The 17337-nt window shown below is 42.0% G+C and overlaps 1 protein-coding gene and 1 long non-coding RNA gene across 3 annotated transcripts; one reads left to right on the top strand and one right to left on the bottom strand.

Moving 5' to 3' along the window:
- Nucleotides 1-2780: 2780 nt before the first annotated feature.
- On the bottom strand, nucleotides 2781-4343 carry LOC133251496 (uncharacterized). The gene is made up of 2 exons (XR_009737650.1): nucleotides 4163-4343; nucleotides 2781-3730 (listed from the first exon to the last, which is right to left on the bottom strand). It is a non-coding gene; the product is annotated as an uncharacterized LOC133251496 (long non-coding RNA).
- Nucleotides 4344-4482: 139 nt separating this feature from the next.
- On the top strand, nucleotides 4483-15933 carry RBM22 (RNA binding motif protein 22). Of its 2 annotated transcripts, XR_009737647.1 has the most exons (12): nucleotides 4483-4566; nucleotides 4996-5049; nucleotides 5947-5976; nucleotides 6730-6862; nucleotides 7924-8024; nucleotides 8129-8301; nucleotides 9454-9654; nucleotides 10623-10787; nucleotides 11645-11733; nucleotides 11931-12062; nucleotides 13551-13733; nucleotides 15606-15933. XR_009737647.1 is itself a non-coding variant. In XM_061424047.1 (11 exons), the coding sequence occupies exons 1-11, from the start codon at nucleotides 4513-4515 to the stop codon at nucleotides 13679-13681; spliced, it is 1263 nt and encodes a 420-aa protein (XP_061280031.1). In that variant the 5' UTR covers nucleotides 4483-4512; the 3' UTR covers nucleotides 13682-15933. The 2 variants fall into 2 exon arrangements, 1 of the variants encoding a protein (XP_061280031.1); XM_061424047.1 differs by having other exon boundaries at nucleotides 13551-15933.
- The last annotated feature ends 1404 nt before the right edge of the window (nucleotides 15934-17337 follow it).

The raw sequence follows: 17337 nt of genomic DNA, 5'->3' as shown, positions 1-17337 counted from the left end.
CTCTCTGACTACCAACCCAGCAAGCAGTTGCTGGGGGCATGGGCAAAGGGCATAGAGACCTGTCGTTATGGTGCAGGTATGCACAACAGCGGAAAGCTAAGGATGAACACTTGAGAAAAATTCTACAGTCCCAACCAAAAGACAAAATAACATTCACTTCGGTTCAGTCGCTCAGTTGTGTCCGACTCTTTGCGACCCCATGAATCGCAGCACGCCAGGCCTCCCTGTCCATCACCAACTCCCGGAGTTCACTCAGACTCATGTCCATCAAGTCAGTGATGCCATCCAGCCATCTCATCCTCTGTCATCCCCTTCTCCTCCTGCCCCTAATCCCTCCCAGCATCAGACTCTTTTCCAATGAGTCAACTCTTTGCATGAGGTGGCCAAAGTACTGGAGTTTCAGCTTTAGCATCATGCACCCAAAGAAATCCCAGGGCTGATCTCCTTCAGAATGGACTGGTTGGATCTCCTTGCAGTCCAAGGGACTCTCAAGAGTCTTCTCCAACACCACAGTTCAAAAGCATCAATTCTTCAGCACTCAGCCTTCTTCACAGTCCAACTCTCACATCCAGACATGACCAAAGGAAAAACCATAGCCTTGACTAGACGGACCTTTGTTGGCAAAGTAATGTCTCTGCTTTTGAATATGCTTTCTAGGTTGGTCATAACTTTCCTTCCAAGGAGTAAGCATCTTTTAATTTCATGGCTGCAGTCACCATCTGCAGTGACTTTGGAGCCCCCCAAAATAAAGTCTGACACTGTTTCCACTGTTTCTCCATCTATTTCCCACGAAGTGATGGGACCAGATGCCATGATCTTCGTTTTCTGAATGTTGAGCTTTAAGCCAACTTTTTCACTCTGCTCTTTCACTTTCATCAAGAGGCTTTTTAGTTCCTCTTCACTTTCTGCAATAAGGGTGGTGTCATCTGCATATCTGAAGTTATTGATATTTCTTCCGGCAATCCTGATTCCAGCTTGTGCTTCTTCCAGATCAGCATTTCTCATGATGTACTCTGCATATAAGTTAAATAAGCAGGATGACAATATACAGCCTTGACATACTCCTTTTCCTATCTGGAACCAGTCTGTTGTTCCATGTCCAGTTCTACCTGTTGCTTCCTGACCTGCATACAAATTTCTCAAGAGGCAGGTCAGGTGGTCTGGTATTCCCATCTCTTGAAGAATTTTCCACAGTTTATTGTGATTCACACAGTCAAAGGCTTTGGCATAGTCAATAAAGCAGAAATAGATGTTTTTCTGGAACTCTCTTACTTTTTCGATGATCCAGTGGATGTTGGCAATTTTATCTCTGGTTCCTCTGCCCCTGAACCAGCCTGAACATGAGGAAGTTCACAGTTCACATATTGCTGAAGTCTGGCTTGGAGAATTTTCAGCATTACTTTACTAGCATGTGAGATGAATGCAATTGTGTGGTAGTTTGAGCATTCTTTGGCATTGCCTTTCTTTGGGATTGGAATGAAAACTGACCTTTTCCAGTCCTGTGGCCACTGCCGAGTTTTCCAAATTTGCTGGCACATTGAGTGCAGCACTTTCACAGCATCATCTTTCAGGATTTGAACTAGCTCAACTGGAATTCCATCACCTCCACTAGTTTTGTTCGTAGTGATGCTTTCTAAGGCCCACTTGACTTCACATTCCAGGATGTCTGGCTCTAGGTTAGTGATCACATCATCGTGATTATCTGGGTCATGAAGATCTTTTTTGTACAGTTCTTCTGTGTATTCTTGCCACCTCTTCTTAATATGTTCGAAATCTGTGATACACTAAAGGCAAGCATAGCAACAACAAAGCGCAAACCTAGCCCAGTTCCTGCCTAGATTGACCAAACCCCAAACAAATGGCCTGACAGAATAAGAGACTTGATTATTTCCAGACATTAATACTATTGACTTCAGTCTCTACTGATATATAAGTAAAAACTGGCATTCAATAAAAAATTTGAGATACACAATCAAGAAAAAAACCAACCCATTTGTGATAGACAATAAGACTATATTCACATATGATCTAGATATTGGAACTGTTGGTCAGGGACTTAACTCTGATTAACATGTTGAAGATCTAGTTGAAAATTGGGATAATATACATGAGTAGACTTCAGCAAACAGAAACTATAAGAAAGGGACAAACTGAAATGAAAAGCACAAGATCAGAGATGAGGAATATCTTCTCTGGGCTCATCAGAACACCTTATCATACCTGAGGAAATAATCAGGAAACTCAGAAACAGGTCAACAGAAATTATCCAAACTGAAACTCCCAAAAAGAAAACAGTACTCAAGGTCTATGAAGAATAATAATATATAGTAGTTGTTCAGTTGTTCCTGACTCTTTGTGAGCCTATGGACTGTAGCCTGCCAGGCTCCTCTGTTCATGAAATTATCTGGCAAGAATACTGGAGGGGGTTATCATTCCCTTCTCCAGGGGATCTCTCCAATCTAGGGATTGAACCCGGGTCTCCTGCATTACAGGCAGATTCTTTACTGTCTGAGCTACCAGGGAAGCTCTCAAGGTCTATGGGATGATATCATATAGTCTAATACATCGTCGAAGTCCCAGATGGAGAAGAAACTGAGCAGAATATTTAAAGAAATAACTGTTAAGAATTTTCAAAATACAATGAGGGAAAACAAATCACAAATGTGTTAAGCTCAGATAAACCCAAGCACTTTCCTATACAGGAAAAAATAGACCATATGATCAAGCAATCCCAATCCACATGCAAAATGAAAACCTATGTCTATACAACAACCTGTATGTGAATGTTTATAATCCCTTTATTTGTTTTCACTGAAATCTGGATAACTCAAGTGTTCATTAATTGGCAAATGTGTGTGTGTTTTAACCCCAAATACATCCATACAGTGAAATTCTCAGCAATAAAATGGTACAAATTACTGGTATATGTAACAATGTGGATGAATTTCAAATACAGTATGCCAAGTTCAGTCGCTCAGTCATGTATGACTCTTTGCCACCCCATGACCCACAGCTCACCAGGCCTCCCTGTCCGGCACCAACTCCCGGAGCTCACTCAGACTCACATCCATTGAGTCGGTGATGCCATCCAACCATCTTGTCCTCTGCTGTCCCCTTCTCCTGCCCTCAATCTTTCCCAGTATCAGGGTCTTTTCAAATGAGTCAGCTCTTCACATCAAGTTGCCAAAGTATTGGAGTTTCAGCTTCAACATCAGTCCTTCCAGTGAACACCCAGGATTGATCTCCTTTAGGATGGACTGGTTGGATCTCCTTGCAGTCCAAGGGACTCTCAAGAGTCTTCTCCAACACCACAGTTCAAAAGCATCCATTCTTCTGCACTCAGCTTTCTTTATAGTCCAACTCTACATCCATACATGACTACTGGAAAACCACAGCCTTGACTAGAGGGACCTTTGTTGACAAAGTAATGTCTCTGCTTTTTAATACGCTGTCTAGGTTGGTCATAAATTTCCTTCCAAGGAGTTTAAAGTCTCTCAGTCGTGTCCAACTCTTTGCGACTCCATGGACTGTAGCCCACCAGGCTCGGTCCATGGAATTTTCCAGGCAAGAGTACTGGAATGGGTTGCCATTTCCTTCTCCAGGGGATCTTCCTGACCCGGGGATGGAACCCCGGTATCCTGCATTGCGAGGCAGATGCTTTACTGTCTGAGCCACAGGGAAGCCCTTCCAAGGAGTAAGGGTCTTTTAATTTCATGGCTGCAATCACCATCTGCAAGAGAAGTCAAACCCAAAAGGATAGTTGATCCAAAAATGATTTAACAATACATGTGTTGATCCATAAGGCTTTTCATTTAAGAAGTTGGAAAAAAGTACTGTTGTCTTTGGATTTGTGGCTTCACCAGTTTTTAGCTACACGATCAGAAGCAAGTTAATCTCTCTAAACCTCGGTTTCCTTCTGTAAACGAGGTACAGTCACACTTGCCTAGAGGGCAGTGATTGCCAGAAAAGTACAGGACATCCTCCTAAATTTCACTTTCAGAAAAACGAGTCATTATTTAGTGTAAGCATGTTTGGAACAAATTTATACTAAAATAACTTTCGTTGTTTATCTGAAATTCAAATTTTACTAGACGTTATGCATTTTTGCTAAATCTGGCCACCCTAAAGCGGACTTACTGTGGGAATTAAATGAGATAGTCACCGCAAGACGTTCCCATTTTTTAGCATAATGAGCGTTCATTGGTGTCGACGCTGCTTTGATTCCAGGCCCTCGTTCATTATAGTTCCTTTATTCTTTCACTCAGTTTTTAAATAAACCAGTTGAACTTGTGACTCTTCATTCCTGGCTGTCACCACTGGAAGGAAGTAACTGGAGGCCAATTATTAAGAAATTCCAAGCAAGCGATGCCATTACACAAGGTGTCGCCCTCAAGGGCGCGCAAGACGCGTAAATAAGACGTAGACGTGCCGAGAGGCAGCCGCGGGGCCTGACGGGATTGTGGCGGTCCTCTCCCAACTCGGAAGCTGCGGCTGCCTCCAGACGCTCTCAAGATGGCGACCTCTCTAGGTTCCAACACCTACAACAGGCAGAATTGGGAGGATGCGGTGAGTGAGCCTGCCGGAGGAGGACAGAAAGAGGCAGCGAAGTCAGGGCTCCAGCGGGCGGGCAGGGACGTGGCTGCGGTGCGGCCGAGGGAATTCCAAGAAGAAGCCAGCACCGCGGCCTAACTCGGCTACGGCTGAAGGCTGGAGGGAGGCCCTCCTGAGGGCTTGGATGGAGGGGGTTTAGCCAGGGTCTGGGACCAGCTCCCTTTCTGTGCCTACTCCCTCCACTCTTTTCGAGCGGGTCTTTACTCCCGCCGCCTCCCGGAAGTGCATACAGCGCCCCCTCCCGCGACCCGGCCCGTGCTGGACCACGGGTTCCCCCTGTTCCCCAGCCTCGCTCCTCGCCCCCTCCCCCGCGCCGCACGACAGTGGCTGAGACGGCAAGGCCTTTGGAGCTTGGCGTTCAACCAGCTTTCCCATTTTCACCAGGACTTCCCTATTCTGTGCCAGACGTGTCTTGGAGAAAACCCATATATCCGAATGGTGAGTGAGTGTAAAACGGGACCTACTGTATATGTTCTGTCAATATTGTGGTACTCGCACACTGTCGGTCATGTAGTTCTTTTAGCCACGAAGAAGTAATGATGCTTCTTTACTAACCCGAAGCGTAGGAAGAATTTGCAAAGGACTGTCATGCTCTCTCACTTTGGAACTCGGCGACGGTCTGTGATCTAGGAGTCATAATAATAGTTAATATCCATTGAACATTTACCTAGGAGTCAGATCTGTTAACCAGAGGCAAAGAAAGTTTATGTCTTTTCAATACAGCAAGTAAGGTGTGGAACTGGGATTTAAGTTCAGATATTCTGACTCCAGGGGCCTCAGCAAATTAGGAGAACCAGGACTGAACTCAAGTGCCTTTTAGCTTCCACACCTTATAATGTGTTGAGTGTAAGGTACTTTCTCTCCTTATAAATAAGAGTAAACTTAGCAGCAGTTTATAGTTAATAATTAGGGCTGTGTTGTGATCAATCTCGGAGGTATTGATTCACTATATACAGAGTACCATCACAGGATGAGTCTAGAGTAGTTACCTCTGACTAAACTTTGGAAAATGGACTGGTGGTGGCTGCATCCTCTGTGCTTTAGGGACTGTGGAAACCATTAGGAAATTGTTCTTGGAAGAAAACTTGGGAGCCAGAGGTGAATCTAAGAATTAGATCCATAAAATTCTTAAGAGGTCATAGTTTGTATGTGATTAGATTATATCCCAGCCCCTTCCTTGCCCTCCTCCCCAAAAAGGGTAGGGTCCCATTTCCCTCTCCCACCCCTTAAGATGCCAGGGATTTCCAGATACTTTTCTTGGAAACTGTGTAGAGAAGGAACAGGCATCAGCTTTTTTTCCCCGTGTCTGTAACTCCTCTATTTTTTCTATTTCAGACCAAAGAAAAGTATGGGAAGGAATGCAAAGTAAGTGTGTTAAAGAGTAATGATTTAGTTTTATTTTCCTTTTTTCTTTGACTCCCTGAGGTTTGAAGTCCTTTATAAAAGTGAGTGTGACACATGCATTCATGTATCATTTATGTACTCTTTGGCTGTTAACTATTTAGGGTAGGGGTAAGAAAATGAGCCATTTAACGCAGGGATTCTTAACTTGATGTCTTTGGTTGGTCTTTGAACCCCCTGGGATTGCATATACCAAATGTTCTGTGATTATCAGTTCAGTTCAGTTCAGTCGCTCAGTCGTGTCTGACTCTTTGCGACCCCATGAATTGCAGCACACCAGGCCTCCCTGTCCATCACCAACTCCCAGAGTTCACCCAGACTCTCGTCCATCGAGTCAGTGATGCCATCCAGCCATCTCATCCTCTGTGATTATGCCTATGAACATTTTTAAGCTGAGGGGGAAGGTCATAGATATAAGATTCTTAAAGAAGTATAGGACACTCCCTACTTACCCCATAAAAGATTAAGAATTACATTGTTAATGCTGGTGACCTCTAGAGTGGGAGGACTTTGATTTTTGAGTTTTTAAACTACTGAAGAAGAGTGTTGTAAAGGATTGAAACATCAGATCCTGTTTAGACTAGATGATTGCTAAGATCTCCTCTAAACCCTAGATTTGGGGATCCTTTCTTTGAATCTCCTGATGTTACTAAATCTCCTGGATTAATTGTCCAGATCAGGACCGTTAACACTCTGTGGCTTTATCTTGTGTTCCAGATCTGTGCCAGGCCATTCACAGTGTTTCGCTGGTGCCCTGGGGTCCGCATGCGTTTCAAGAAGACTGAAGTGTGCCAGACCTGCAGTAAATTGAAGAATGTCTGTCAGACCTGCCTCTTAGACCTAGAATATGGTATGTTTGACTTGTCCCATAGTTCTGAAAGTGTGCAGCTGCTCTAAACAACAGAGCGGTCTTCCTGTCTCCCTCTTCTCACCCTGTCTCTCTTTCTGACCCACTTTGAAATTTCTGTTGTGCTCTGCTTTTCCCAAGAAGAAAAGAACCATACTAGGTTATTCTAGAGTTCTGAACAACAATAGTGATTTTAAGAAAGGTTGGTAATTAATCAACACAACTATACTAAATACTATTTATACAGAAGGGAGGTTTAAGGCCTTCTGTATACCTTTATAGCCAAGGTAAGTTAGAGACATTGTTGCTATGACAGGTAATTTCTTTGCCTTAGACTCCTGTCTAGATCCAGAACATTTCTTCCACAATCCCTACCAAAGTTCAGGCTAATTGTGCTTTGGGTTTTTGATTCAACTATGTTGTTAGGACTGAGATACGCTGTATTGCTACTGTTTCAAAGTAACTTCTTTCGGCAGTGACTTTTTAACTGCAGGTGACTTTTTGTTTTTCAGAAAAACATCCTTTCAGCAAGTTTCTGCTATACAATAAAATGAAAAAGGAAAATCTGAGTTTATTTATGTTAAGTTCAGAAAGTTAACTCTGCTAATCAGAGTCCTGGTCACATACCGTTTAATATTATTTGTATGTTTGTTAAGGGAGTGTTCTAGTTCTGCAGTACAGTGATCCTTACATGATTATGACTATTCAGAGGATCTGCAGGACAGGACTAAAAATAATACAGTTTTTACATTTGTTTTAAATCATGATATAGTAAAAGCTAGATGCGTTATTAATTGCAGGTCAAATCTGACTACAGTAAGAGCTTGTTCATCTAAAATATTTAAACATTCATTTCATGAAAACTTAGGAATTTGGATAATTTCTTAGAATGCTCTGTAGTAGTATTAGCTTGACAGTGCTACAGATTCTGAATTAAAATAAAGCTTCTATTACCAAATAAAGTGGAGAAAGGAAGAATGATGTTATATTATTCTGTCTACGTACTCAGTTTGGATATGGTTTAAAATGTATCTTGAGTTTTTTCTTCCTTTCCTTTGTTCTAGGTCTGCCCATCCAGGTTCGTGATGCAGGATTGTCTTTTAAGGATGACATGCCAAAGTCCGACGTCAACAAAGAGTACTACACACAAAATATGGAGAGAGAGGTGTGCTGTCACTTGCCTGATATAGTTTTATATTTGATGAAAGAATCCTAGGGGATTGACATAGTCTGTGTAATTTACCTTCGGAATGTGTCATTCCTCTGTAGATTTCCAACTCTGATGGAACGCGGCCAGTTGGCATGTTGGGGAAAGCCACATCCACCAGTGACATGCTGCTCAAACTGGCCCGGACCACACCCTACTACAAAAGGAATCGACCGCACATTTGCTCCTTCTGGGTGAAAGGAGAATGTAAGAGAGGAGAGGAGTGTCCATACAGGCAAGAGCTGAAGTGCTTTTTCAGTGTTTGCTTTCAGATGACTAGTTATCTATGAAGGGGAAAGTGCTAGACTAAACTATTTATGCTTCAAAATGTTAAAGTTTATTCAGCTAGTGTCATGTATCTTATATCTTAGGAGCAGAGATTGAATTGTTGTTTTTACGTGTAATGGAACCTTTACCTATAAGCAAGCCTTGGGAGACTAAATTGCTCTGCCATAAAATATCAGTGTTGACCTCAGGTTCCTACCTACGATGTCAGTCTTGGCTCTCATGGTACGACTGGCTTGAAGCTCAGTGTATAGTTGAAATCAGATTAAAGCCAGACTTCTAAAATGTGAGTATGTTTGAGTCAAGACTGCCAGTCATCTGGATTAGGAGTTTTTACCTTGGAGTTGGTAAACCCCACCCCGACAAAAAATTAGCTCTCCCTGTTTCTGGGGTTGGGTCCATAGATTAATCAAGGTCTTGAGTGGAATGCAAGACCTCAGATACATTAAGAACCGTTGCCCTAGAGAGGGGTAACCGTGTTGTGGTTACCTTTGGTTTTGAAGTGAATTGTGCGAGAAGCATTTCTTTCACATTTATTTATTTGTTGCTTGCTCTGGGTCCTTGTCGCTGTGTGTGAACTTTTCTCTGCTTGGAGTGAGTGGAGGCTGCTCTTTGTTATGGTGCACAGGCTTCTCATTGTGGTGGCTTCTCTTGTTGCAGAGCACAGGCTTTGGTATTTGGGCTGCAGTAGTTGTGACACAGGCTCATTAATTGTGGCTCATGGGCCCTGGAACATGCGAGCTCCAGTAGTTGTGGTGCACCAGCTTAGCTGCTGCACGGCATGTGAAGTCTGAACCTGTGTCCCCTACATTGGCAGGCAGACTCCCATCCACTGTACCACCAGAGAAGCCCAAAAAGCATTTGTTTATAAGGAAACTTCCACCCTATGGCCATTTAAGTGACTTTTAGGAGGCTAGCACATCCTTGTGTGATACAGTAAGTTCCTTGATATTAGCTCTGTTTTAATAATTATGTTTTGGTATGGCCATGGTATCTGGTTCAAAAAACATTTCAGGGGTCTTTATATAGCTGCTGTTGTTTGATACCTGTAAAATTTTTTCCTTTGTTTCACCTTTATGCATTGTTCTTTCTTGAACCATAGACATGAAAAACCAACAGATCCAGATGACCCCCTTGCTGATCAGAACATTAAAGACCGATATTATGGAATCAATGACCCTGTGGCAGATAAACTCTTGAAGCGGGCTTCAACAATGCCACGTCTAGACCCACCAGAGGACAAGACTATCACCACACTGTATGTTGGTGGTCTGGGCGATACCATTACTGAGACCGATCTAAGGTTTGTGAGTATAATTTTATGAGTTATCTTTACTTTCACCTGCCCTGGAATAATATTTTTTGGCAAAAACTTGAGAAAACATGATAATTCTGTACTGAGTACATTTTTTTTAGTTGCTCTATAGTATCGTACTGACTGGAATTTTTATAAAGTTCTTTATGATGACAGATAATAGTCTTCAACAGTGCTTATTCCATGCTTGCTTAGGATAATAATTACATGAGATTCTATTTGACCTAATAACCATTAGAATTTCTAAAGATGGCACATAACCAAGAATGATTAATTACACAGAAGAAAGAGAGATTTGCAGTTATAAAAAAATAGATGATTTAACTTGTTGATTTTTTTTAAAGAGATTGGTATTTGGTAATTTTGTGTTATTCTTGTATTTTGCTTGGCTAGATAAGACATCTGGGCAGATAGTGGTGGAAATTACTTCTTGCAAAGATCATGGAGAAGAAACTCTTCCAGGTGTAGAACCTGCCCTTGTTAGCCTATCTACATTAAACTAAGTGAGCTAGACAGTTCCCCAGGGATGGCAGACTTTCTTCCACCGCCTCTTTCTCTTCTTTTTTGTAACCTTATGACATTTTTTATTTAAACATTCTTGGCTCATCAGCCCTGGGCACAATACTTTGCTAACCTCTTATCTAGGATTTAACATCCTTAGGGAACCTACTGGAGCCCCCTTTCCTCCATAGGAAAAGCCCTGAGATGTTTGATAGCCTTTACTCATTTTTTTTCTTTCCCTTCTTCAGTACACAGTGCCCACAGTAGGGGCAACCACAGTAGGCATAGGGGAGACCACCTACAGGTAATTAGGCAGATCACCGTGAGGCCACTTGCCTCATGGTGAATCAGTGAAAGAGTATTAACTCTTTTTTCTTTTTTATTAAATCCATATTCAGCCTCCTGGGAATGTCTGTGTTGTCAGCTCTCGTTTTTCTCTACCTGTATCCCTTCAGGAATCACTTCTATCAGTTTGGAGAGATCCGGACCATCACTGTTGTACAAAGACAGCAGTGTGCTTTCATCCAGTTTGCTACAAGGCAGGCTGCAGAAGTGGCTGCCGAGAAGTCCTTTAATAAGTTGATTGTCAATGGCCGCAGGCTCAACGTGAAATGGGGAAGGTGAGCGTGAGACTGTATTAAAATAGCATTGGGACTTCCCTGGCCAGCCAGTGGTTAAGACTCTGTGCTTCCACTGCAGGTGGTGTGGGTTCGATCCCTGGTCAGGGAACTAAGATCCCATATGCTGCATGACACACCAAAAAAGAAAAAGCATTATTGAAATTTTCAAGAAACCTTTTCATTATCTGGGGGCTAGTAAGCTTTTGGTGAACGGCCTTAAATCAGTAGGACATTTAAAAAGAACTTTTCATTATGTCTGATGCTCGTTCCTGTGGATATCAGGAAGATGCTACTTTGGAAATTTATTCAGGGTTTTTGTGTAGTAATCTGATGCTTTGAAGGTTCATGTGTTTTGTGACCAGATATTATAGGTCAAGGATAATACTAGGGCATGCGAGTTTACACATGAATTAAATAGACCTGGATTCTGTCCTTAAAGGCCAATTGTTTAGTGAAGAAGAACAGCTAATTTAAGCCTGAAAGTGTTTATTGCATAAGAGAGAGACAGGTAAAATGCCCTGAACGTTCAAAAGTGGAACAAGTTTCTGGCTTGGAGCCAGGGAGACCTCTCAGAGCAGCAGCAGGCCTCATAGAGTGCTTCCTGAACACTGGGCTCAGCACAGTGTTGTTGCCTCCTGCATCCCCTAAAGCGATGCTAGCAAATTTTGAAACCAAGTATTTCTGTCTTCAAAACCTTTGCTCCTGTTCACTGTGCACTGTGGCATTTATGAGGAAAAAGTGAGTGCTGAAGAGGAGGCAGGAGTGAAGGAGCTCTGCTGGACTAGGAAACGTGAGAAACAAAGGTGTGAGAGAAGGTGGAACCAAGTGCTGATAGCGTGAATGTTTGTGTCTCCCAGGTCCCAGGCAGCCAGAGGGAAAGAAAAGGAGAAGGACGGAACCACAGACTCTGGAATCAAGCTCGAGCCCGTTCCAGGGCTCCCAGGAGGTGAGTGCAGATTCTGCCTACCCAGTAGCTTGCTAACTTCAGATACTCATACTGCCCTGACCTTCCTCGAATGTTAGAGGAGACCAGCCTCTGGCTCCCAGCAGCTGGGTTCTCCCAGCAGGACCCCTCAGGATTTCAGGGTAGTGGAACTGTTGCACAGTGGTCTCTGCTCTAACTAGCTCTCTTCTCTTCTCTAGCGCTTCCTCCTCCTCCTGCCGCAGAAGAAGAAGCCTCTGCCAACTACTTCAACCTACCCCCGAGTGGTCCTCCGGCCGTGGTGAACATTGCCCTGCCACCCCCACCTGGTATTGCCCCGCCTCCACCCCCAGGTAACTTCTTAGGAAGTAGGGAAATGGGTTAGACTTAACTCAGGAAAATCCTCCTGAAGTCTGTCCAGACCCTGTACCGTCATGTCTAACATATCTAAGCCTTCGGGTCTGCTCCATAGATGTCTGCAAGTAAATCTGATTGTTGTCATTCCGGGTATTTTCATTTTTTACTGGCTTGCTAAGAAGGAAGTCACCAGTTTTCTAAAGATCTAAGTATATGTATCATCAGCATGGGAGTTACTGTGATTACAACGATCTATCACCAGTTTAGGACGTCCCAGGTAGCACTAGTGGTAAAGAACCTGCCTGCCAATTCAAGAGACATAAGGAGGATCCCTGGGTTGGGAAGATCCTTGGAGGAGGAAATGGCAACCTACTCCAGTATTGTTGCCTGGGAAATCCCATGGACAGAAGAGGCTGGCAGGGTACAGTCCATAGCATAACAAAGAGTTGGACAAACTTAAGTTTAAACTTAAGTTGTAAAGCAACTTAACATCATCAGTTTGTTCTCTGTTCTATATCTTAACTGATGCCCTAGAGCATCATTGCTTAAAGGGTAGGCTGTGGGTGTCATCTGCTTGCAGCAAGACAAGGAGTTTGCACCAGAATGTAAATTCGTTAAGGAAGTCTTTTTTTTCCTTAATCTTTTTATTTATTTATTTGGCTGCACCAGGTCTTAGTTGCCGCACGCAGAATCGTAGGTTTTTGTTGCAGTATGAGGGATCTTTACTTGGGGCTTGCACGATCTTTAGTTGTGGCATGGAACTCTTAGTTGTGGCATGCAGGATCTAGTTCCCTGACCAGAGATGGAACCTGGGCCCCCTGCATTGGAAGTGTGGAGTCTTAGCCACTAAACCACCAGGGAAGCTCCTAAGGAAGTCGTGTTAACAAAAAAATTGTTAGATGAACTAAACAGTGTGCTTAATTGTGTAATGAAGTTACAGTTTGACTCTAGCTCTTTATCTTGTCCGTGACAAGTAATAAACAGTTCAGGGATCAGCACTTTGTACAGCACTGTCAGTGCCAGCGTGAACTGTGTGAGTAAATCACAAGTAACCGGTTCGCCTGGGCAGAGTTCCCATACTTGCTGGAGTAAGTCCTGGTTTCTGAACAACCTTCATTCTAGTATAAAGCATTGAGATTAACGATGACAGGGTCTTGCCTGATTTCTCCCTCACCTCCCAAATTCTGATCAAATCCTATCTGGTAGGATTGGCATGTTTGAGAGATAGCAAAGGCTCAGGTGACATACTAGCAATACCTTGAGACCTATGGAGTTGTTTTTAGCCGTCCTGAGGGGAAAAGTTTCTAAAACCAAAGAAGTCATGCAGGTAGACATTCCTAAGCAAGTCTTGTAAGCCAGCATTTTCTGAAGCACCATGTCAGTTTGATTTATGTGTAGCTGGTTTGGACATTAGAAAGATTCATGGTTTGAAAGGTTATCAAGAGAATTGCAAACCTAACAGATTTGTTCTCTCCCATCTGTAGGTTTTGGACCACACATGTTCCACCCCATGGGACCACCCCCTCCTTTCATGAGGGCTCCAGGACCAATCCATTATCCTTCTCAGGACCCTCAGAGGATGGGAGCACATGCCGGGAAGCACAGCAGCCCCTAGCACTCATCACCGCTCTGGGGCTCTACAGAAGAGAGGGCGCTTAAAAATCCTAGTAAATGAATCCCGGAATAAATATATTTTTCCTTCCTTTGTAGTTTCCATGGTAGTAGAATGTATTCAGATGTGGGCAGTTGGAGAACAACAGCCATGATTTCCTCTGTGTGTTCTCAAAGGATTGATGGACCTGAAATAAGCTGCCATTAACACATCTGGTTACTGCTATAACATTACTAATAAAACTTAATGCCTCTTCCCCTCATCTGTATGGGGAACAAGTAACTGGGTGAATTGGAATGTCCAACGGAGTTGCCATCCCAACCATATGTTCATTTTGTATCTTCTTTTGGCGGGTGGGGGGTGGGAAATGACCTGCAGTAAGAAAAACAAGCAAACGATTTTTGACCATTTTTATGTCCATTGGATATTTTCCTTTTTGTCATCTAAAAAAAGATTACTAGTACTAATCATTGTAGTGGCAAGAGTGTGATTTAATGCTTCTATAGTCACACTCTTGAAAGACAAATAGAAACAGCACCCAGCACAACCCAGATCTTATCTCTCCTTTCCTGATTTATTACTAAAGGAATCTGGCTGATAGTTTTACTTCTTCACGCTACCAAAAAAGACAAAAATTACTTTTTATTCCTATCAATCAGATGGAGACACAGATTTCATGGAGCTGTGTATCATTGAAGAAACCTGGTATTTGAGATGAAATTATTTTAAAGAACTTCCTGTAAAACACTTTAACAAACTGTGAAAGGAAAAGAATTAAGAGTGTGTTTAAATGGAAGACTTGTGGCCTATGGCCGGAATGTCGATTTTCAGCATTCACCTTTGTGTGACTTCAGCGTCTCATTTTAATCCCCTGTTCTAGGCAGGGGATTCTGTTTGGTCTTAGAATATTTGGAAATAATTGAATTGTAGATGGCAAAAAAAAAAAGAAAAATTGATGTTGTGTTGTATTTTTGTTTTGAAAAATTAAAACGGGTCAATTTTCCAAATGTTGTCATAGGTTTATTTCTGTTTTCTTTATCCTTGGTAGCTGAAGTTGAGGTCAGTGGGAGTTAGAAACAAGTTATATATAAAGATATGTTTTTGCTTTAGATATGTTTTTGTTTTGATTCTGATCTTTATCTAGTCTAAAAGACCCAGGCCCTTTTAGTACTTATGTCAAAGGTTACTTGTGGGGTTGAAATGAGATAATACACAGAAGGCACTCAACACAGAGCCTGCCATGTGGTTATGGATACATGGTAGCTTTAAAATGTCATCTTAGTATTATATAAGTCGTTTTAAAAGGAATCAGGAAAAATTGATACAAGCCCATTTTTCTAGAAGCCAATTCCCACGTCACTTTTATCTCAAAAGTACCTACTTATAGAATGAATATACCTCTTTTTACTCCGTTTTAGTTCAAGAATTCTTGTTGTTTTCCTCTGGAGAACTTTATCTTGCCTCTTTTTTTTAAGATTTAAAATTAATTTAGAAGCACTTAGACAATTTAATTCTAGTAGTATCAGATGTGAAGCAATGTAGGGATACTTCCAAATATTCTGACACCCTTCGGGTAGGGTTTTTTGTGATGGTGGAGGGAGGGTTACTTTTGAGCATGTAAGAGATTTTTAGCCAGTCTGGTAATGTAAGCAGTGTTTTTTATCTCCGAATTCAACTATATCTGTGTATGTATATATATATATATATATATGTAATCTTGACTATCCAATTGTGTATTCCTGCCTTTTTGAGAACATTCTAAATGTTTGTTTACTAGCTGGCTATGGATAAGTGTTTTTTAAAAAGTATAAGCAAACAAAGTATAAAGTAAGTACTTGATTAGCCTTAAGTAAATCAGAATTATGAGCAATTAGATTTTGGCAAAAACTCAGAGGTGCTTACCAAACTCTATTTCTTTTTCCTCTAGAGAACATAGCCAGGGGTTCACTTGGCGAAAAGTAAACTTTGCCATTCCCAGACCTCGGCTGTAGAAACACCTCACCCACTCAGAGCTATGAACTCTGTCCCATCTGCTGGCTGAATGCACAGGAGGATGATCTCTGGAAGATGGCAGTCACACAATGGAAGGAGGCTGGGTTCCTCTATCACTGCTAAAAGGAGAGCATTATGATAGGAATTTTTGTTAGAGTAAGCCATTGAGTCCTGAGGATCTATCTGTAACAGCAGCTAGTGTTACTCTCATAAAAGATGTCAGATCTGATCACAAAAAATAAAGAAAACTCATTTTTTATTTACACTGAGTAATGGAGATTTTTACTTTTTAAAAAATTGAAGCATAGTTGATTTACATGTGTTAATTTCTAATGTACAGCAAAGTGACTCAGTTACACATATGTATACTACCCCACTTCAGTACTCTTGCCTGGAAAATCCATGGACGGAGGAGCCTGGTAGGCTGCAGTCCATGGGGTCGCTAAGAGTCGGACACGACTGAGCGACTTCACTTTCACTTTTCACTTTCATGCATTGGAGAAGGAAATGGCAACCCACTCCAGAGTTCTTGTCCCACGGACGGGGGAGCCTGATGGGCTGCCGTCTATGGGGTCACACAGTCAGACATGACTGAAGTGACTTAGCAGCAGCAGCATACATACTTTTTAATATTCTTTTCCATTATAGTTTATCCCAGGATGCTGACTGTATTTCCCTGTGCTATACAGTAGGACCTTGTTTATCCAGTCTGTATGTGATAGTTTACGTCTACCAAACTCCCAGTCTATCCCTCTCCCTCCATTTGAGAATAAGTCTGTTCTTCACGTCTGTGAGTCTGTTTCGTAGATAGGTTGATTTGTGCCATATTTTAGATTCCACATATAAGTGATATCGTGATGTTTGTCTTTCTGACTTACTTCACTTGGTATAATAACCTCTAGTGGCATTCATGTTGCTACAGATGGCATTGTTCCATTCTGTTTTGTGGGTGAGTAGTAGTCCATTGTATATATGTACCACATCTTCATCCGTTTATCTGTTGATAGGCATTTAGGTTGTTTGCATGTCTTGGCTGCTATTAACATTGGGGCGCATGTGTATTTTTGAATTACAGTTTTGTTCAGATATGTGCCCAGGAGTGGGATTGCTGGATCATATGGTAATTCTAGTTTTCTCAGGAACCTCCATACTGTTTCCAATAGTGGCTGCACCAACTTACATGCCCACTGACAGTATAAGAGTTCCCTTTTCTCCACACCCTCCTCAGCATTTGCTATTTGCAGACTTTTTAGTGGTGGCCGTTCTGACGGATGTGAGGTCGTACCCCATGGCGGTTTTGATGTGCACTTCTCTAATAGTGATATTGAGCAACTTTTTATGTGCCTGTCAGCCATCTGTATGTCCTCTTTGGAGAAAGGTCTATTTAGGTCTTCTACCCATTTTTCAATTGGATTTGTTTGTTGTCGAGTTGTGTGGGCTCAGTATTGTTTTGGAAATTGAGCCCTTATCAGCCCCATCATTTGCAAATATTTTCCCCCATTCTGTTGTCTTTGTTTGTTTTTATAGTTTCCTTTGCTATGCAAAAAGCTTGTAAGTTTGATTTGGTCCCATTTGCTTATTTCTATTTCTCTTACCTTGGGAGACTGACATTGGTACGATTTATGTCAGAATGTTTTGCCAATGATCTCTTCTAGAAATTTTATGGT

Source organism: Bos javanicus, chromosome 7 (genome assembly GCF_032452875.1).
Source record: "Bos javanicus breed banteng chromosome 7, ARS-OSU_banteng_1.0, whole genome shotgun sequence".
NCBI lineage: Eukaryota > Metazoa > Chordata > Mammalia > Artiodactyla > Bovidae > Bos > Bos javanicus.
The sequence above is the reverse complement of the archived record's forward strand: the minus strand, read 5'-3'. Positions and strand labels throughout refer to the sequence as shown.

Bases quoted from the DNA above. Each gene is read 5' to 3' on its own strand.
- RBM22 (XM_061424047.1), top strand. From the start codon at position 4,513: ATGGCGACCTCTCTAGGTTCCAACACCTACAACAGGCAGAATTGGGAG. The intron at 9,655-10,622 runs GTTTGTGAGTAT...GTATCCCTTCAG, and splicing joins ATTACTGAGACCGATCTAAG to GAATCACTTCTATCAGTTTG. The intron at 10,788-11,644 runs GTGAGCGTGAGA...TGTGTCTCCCAG, and splicing joins CTCAACGTGAAATGGGGAAG to GTCCCAGGCAGCCAGAGGGA.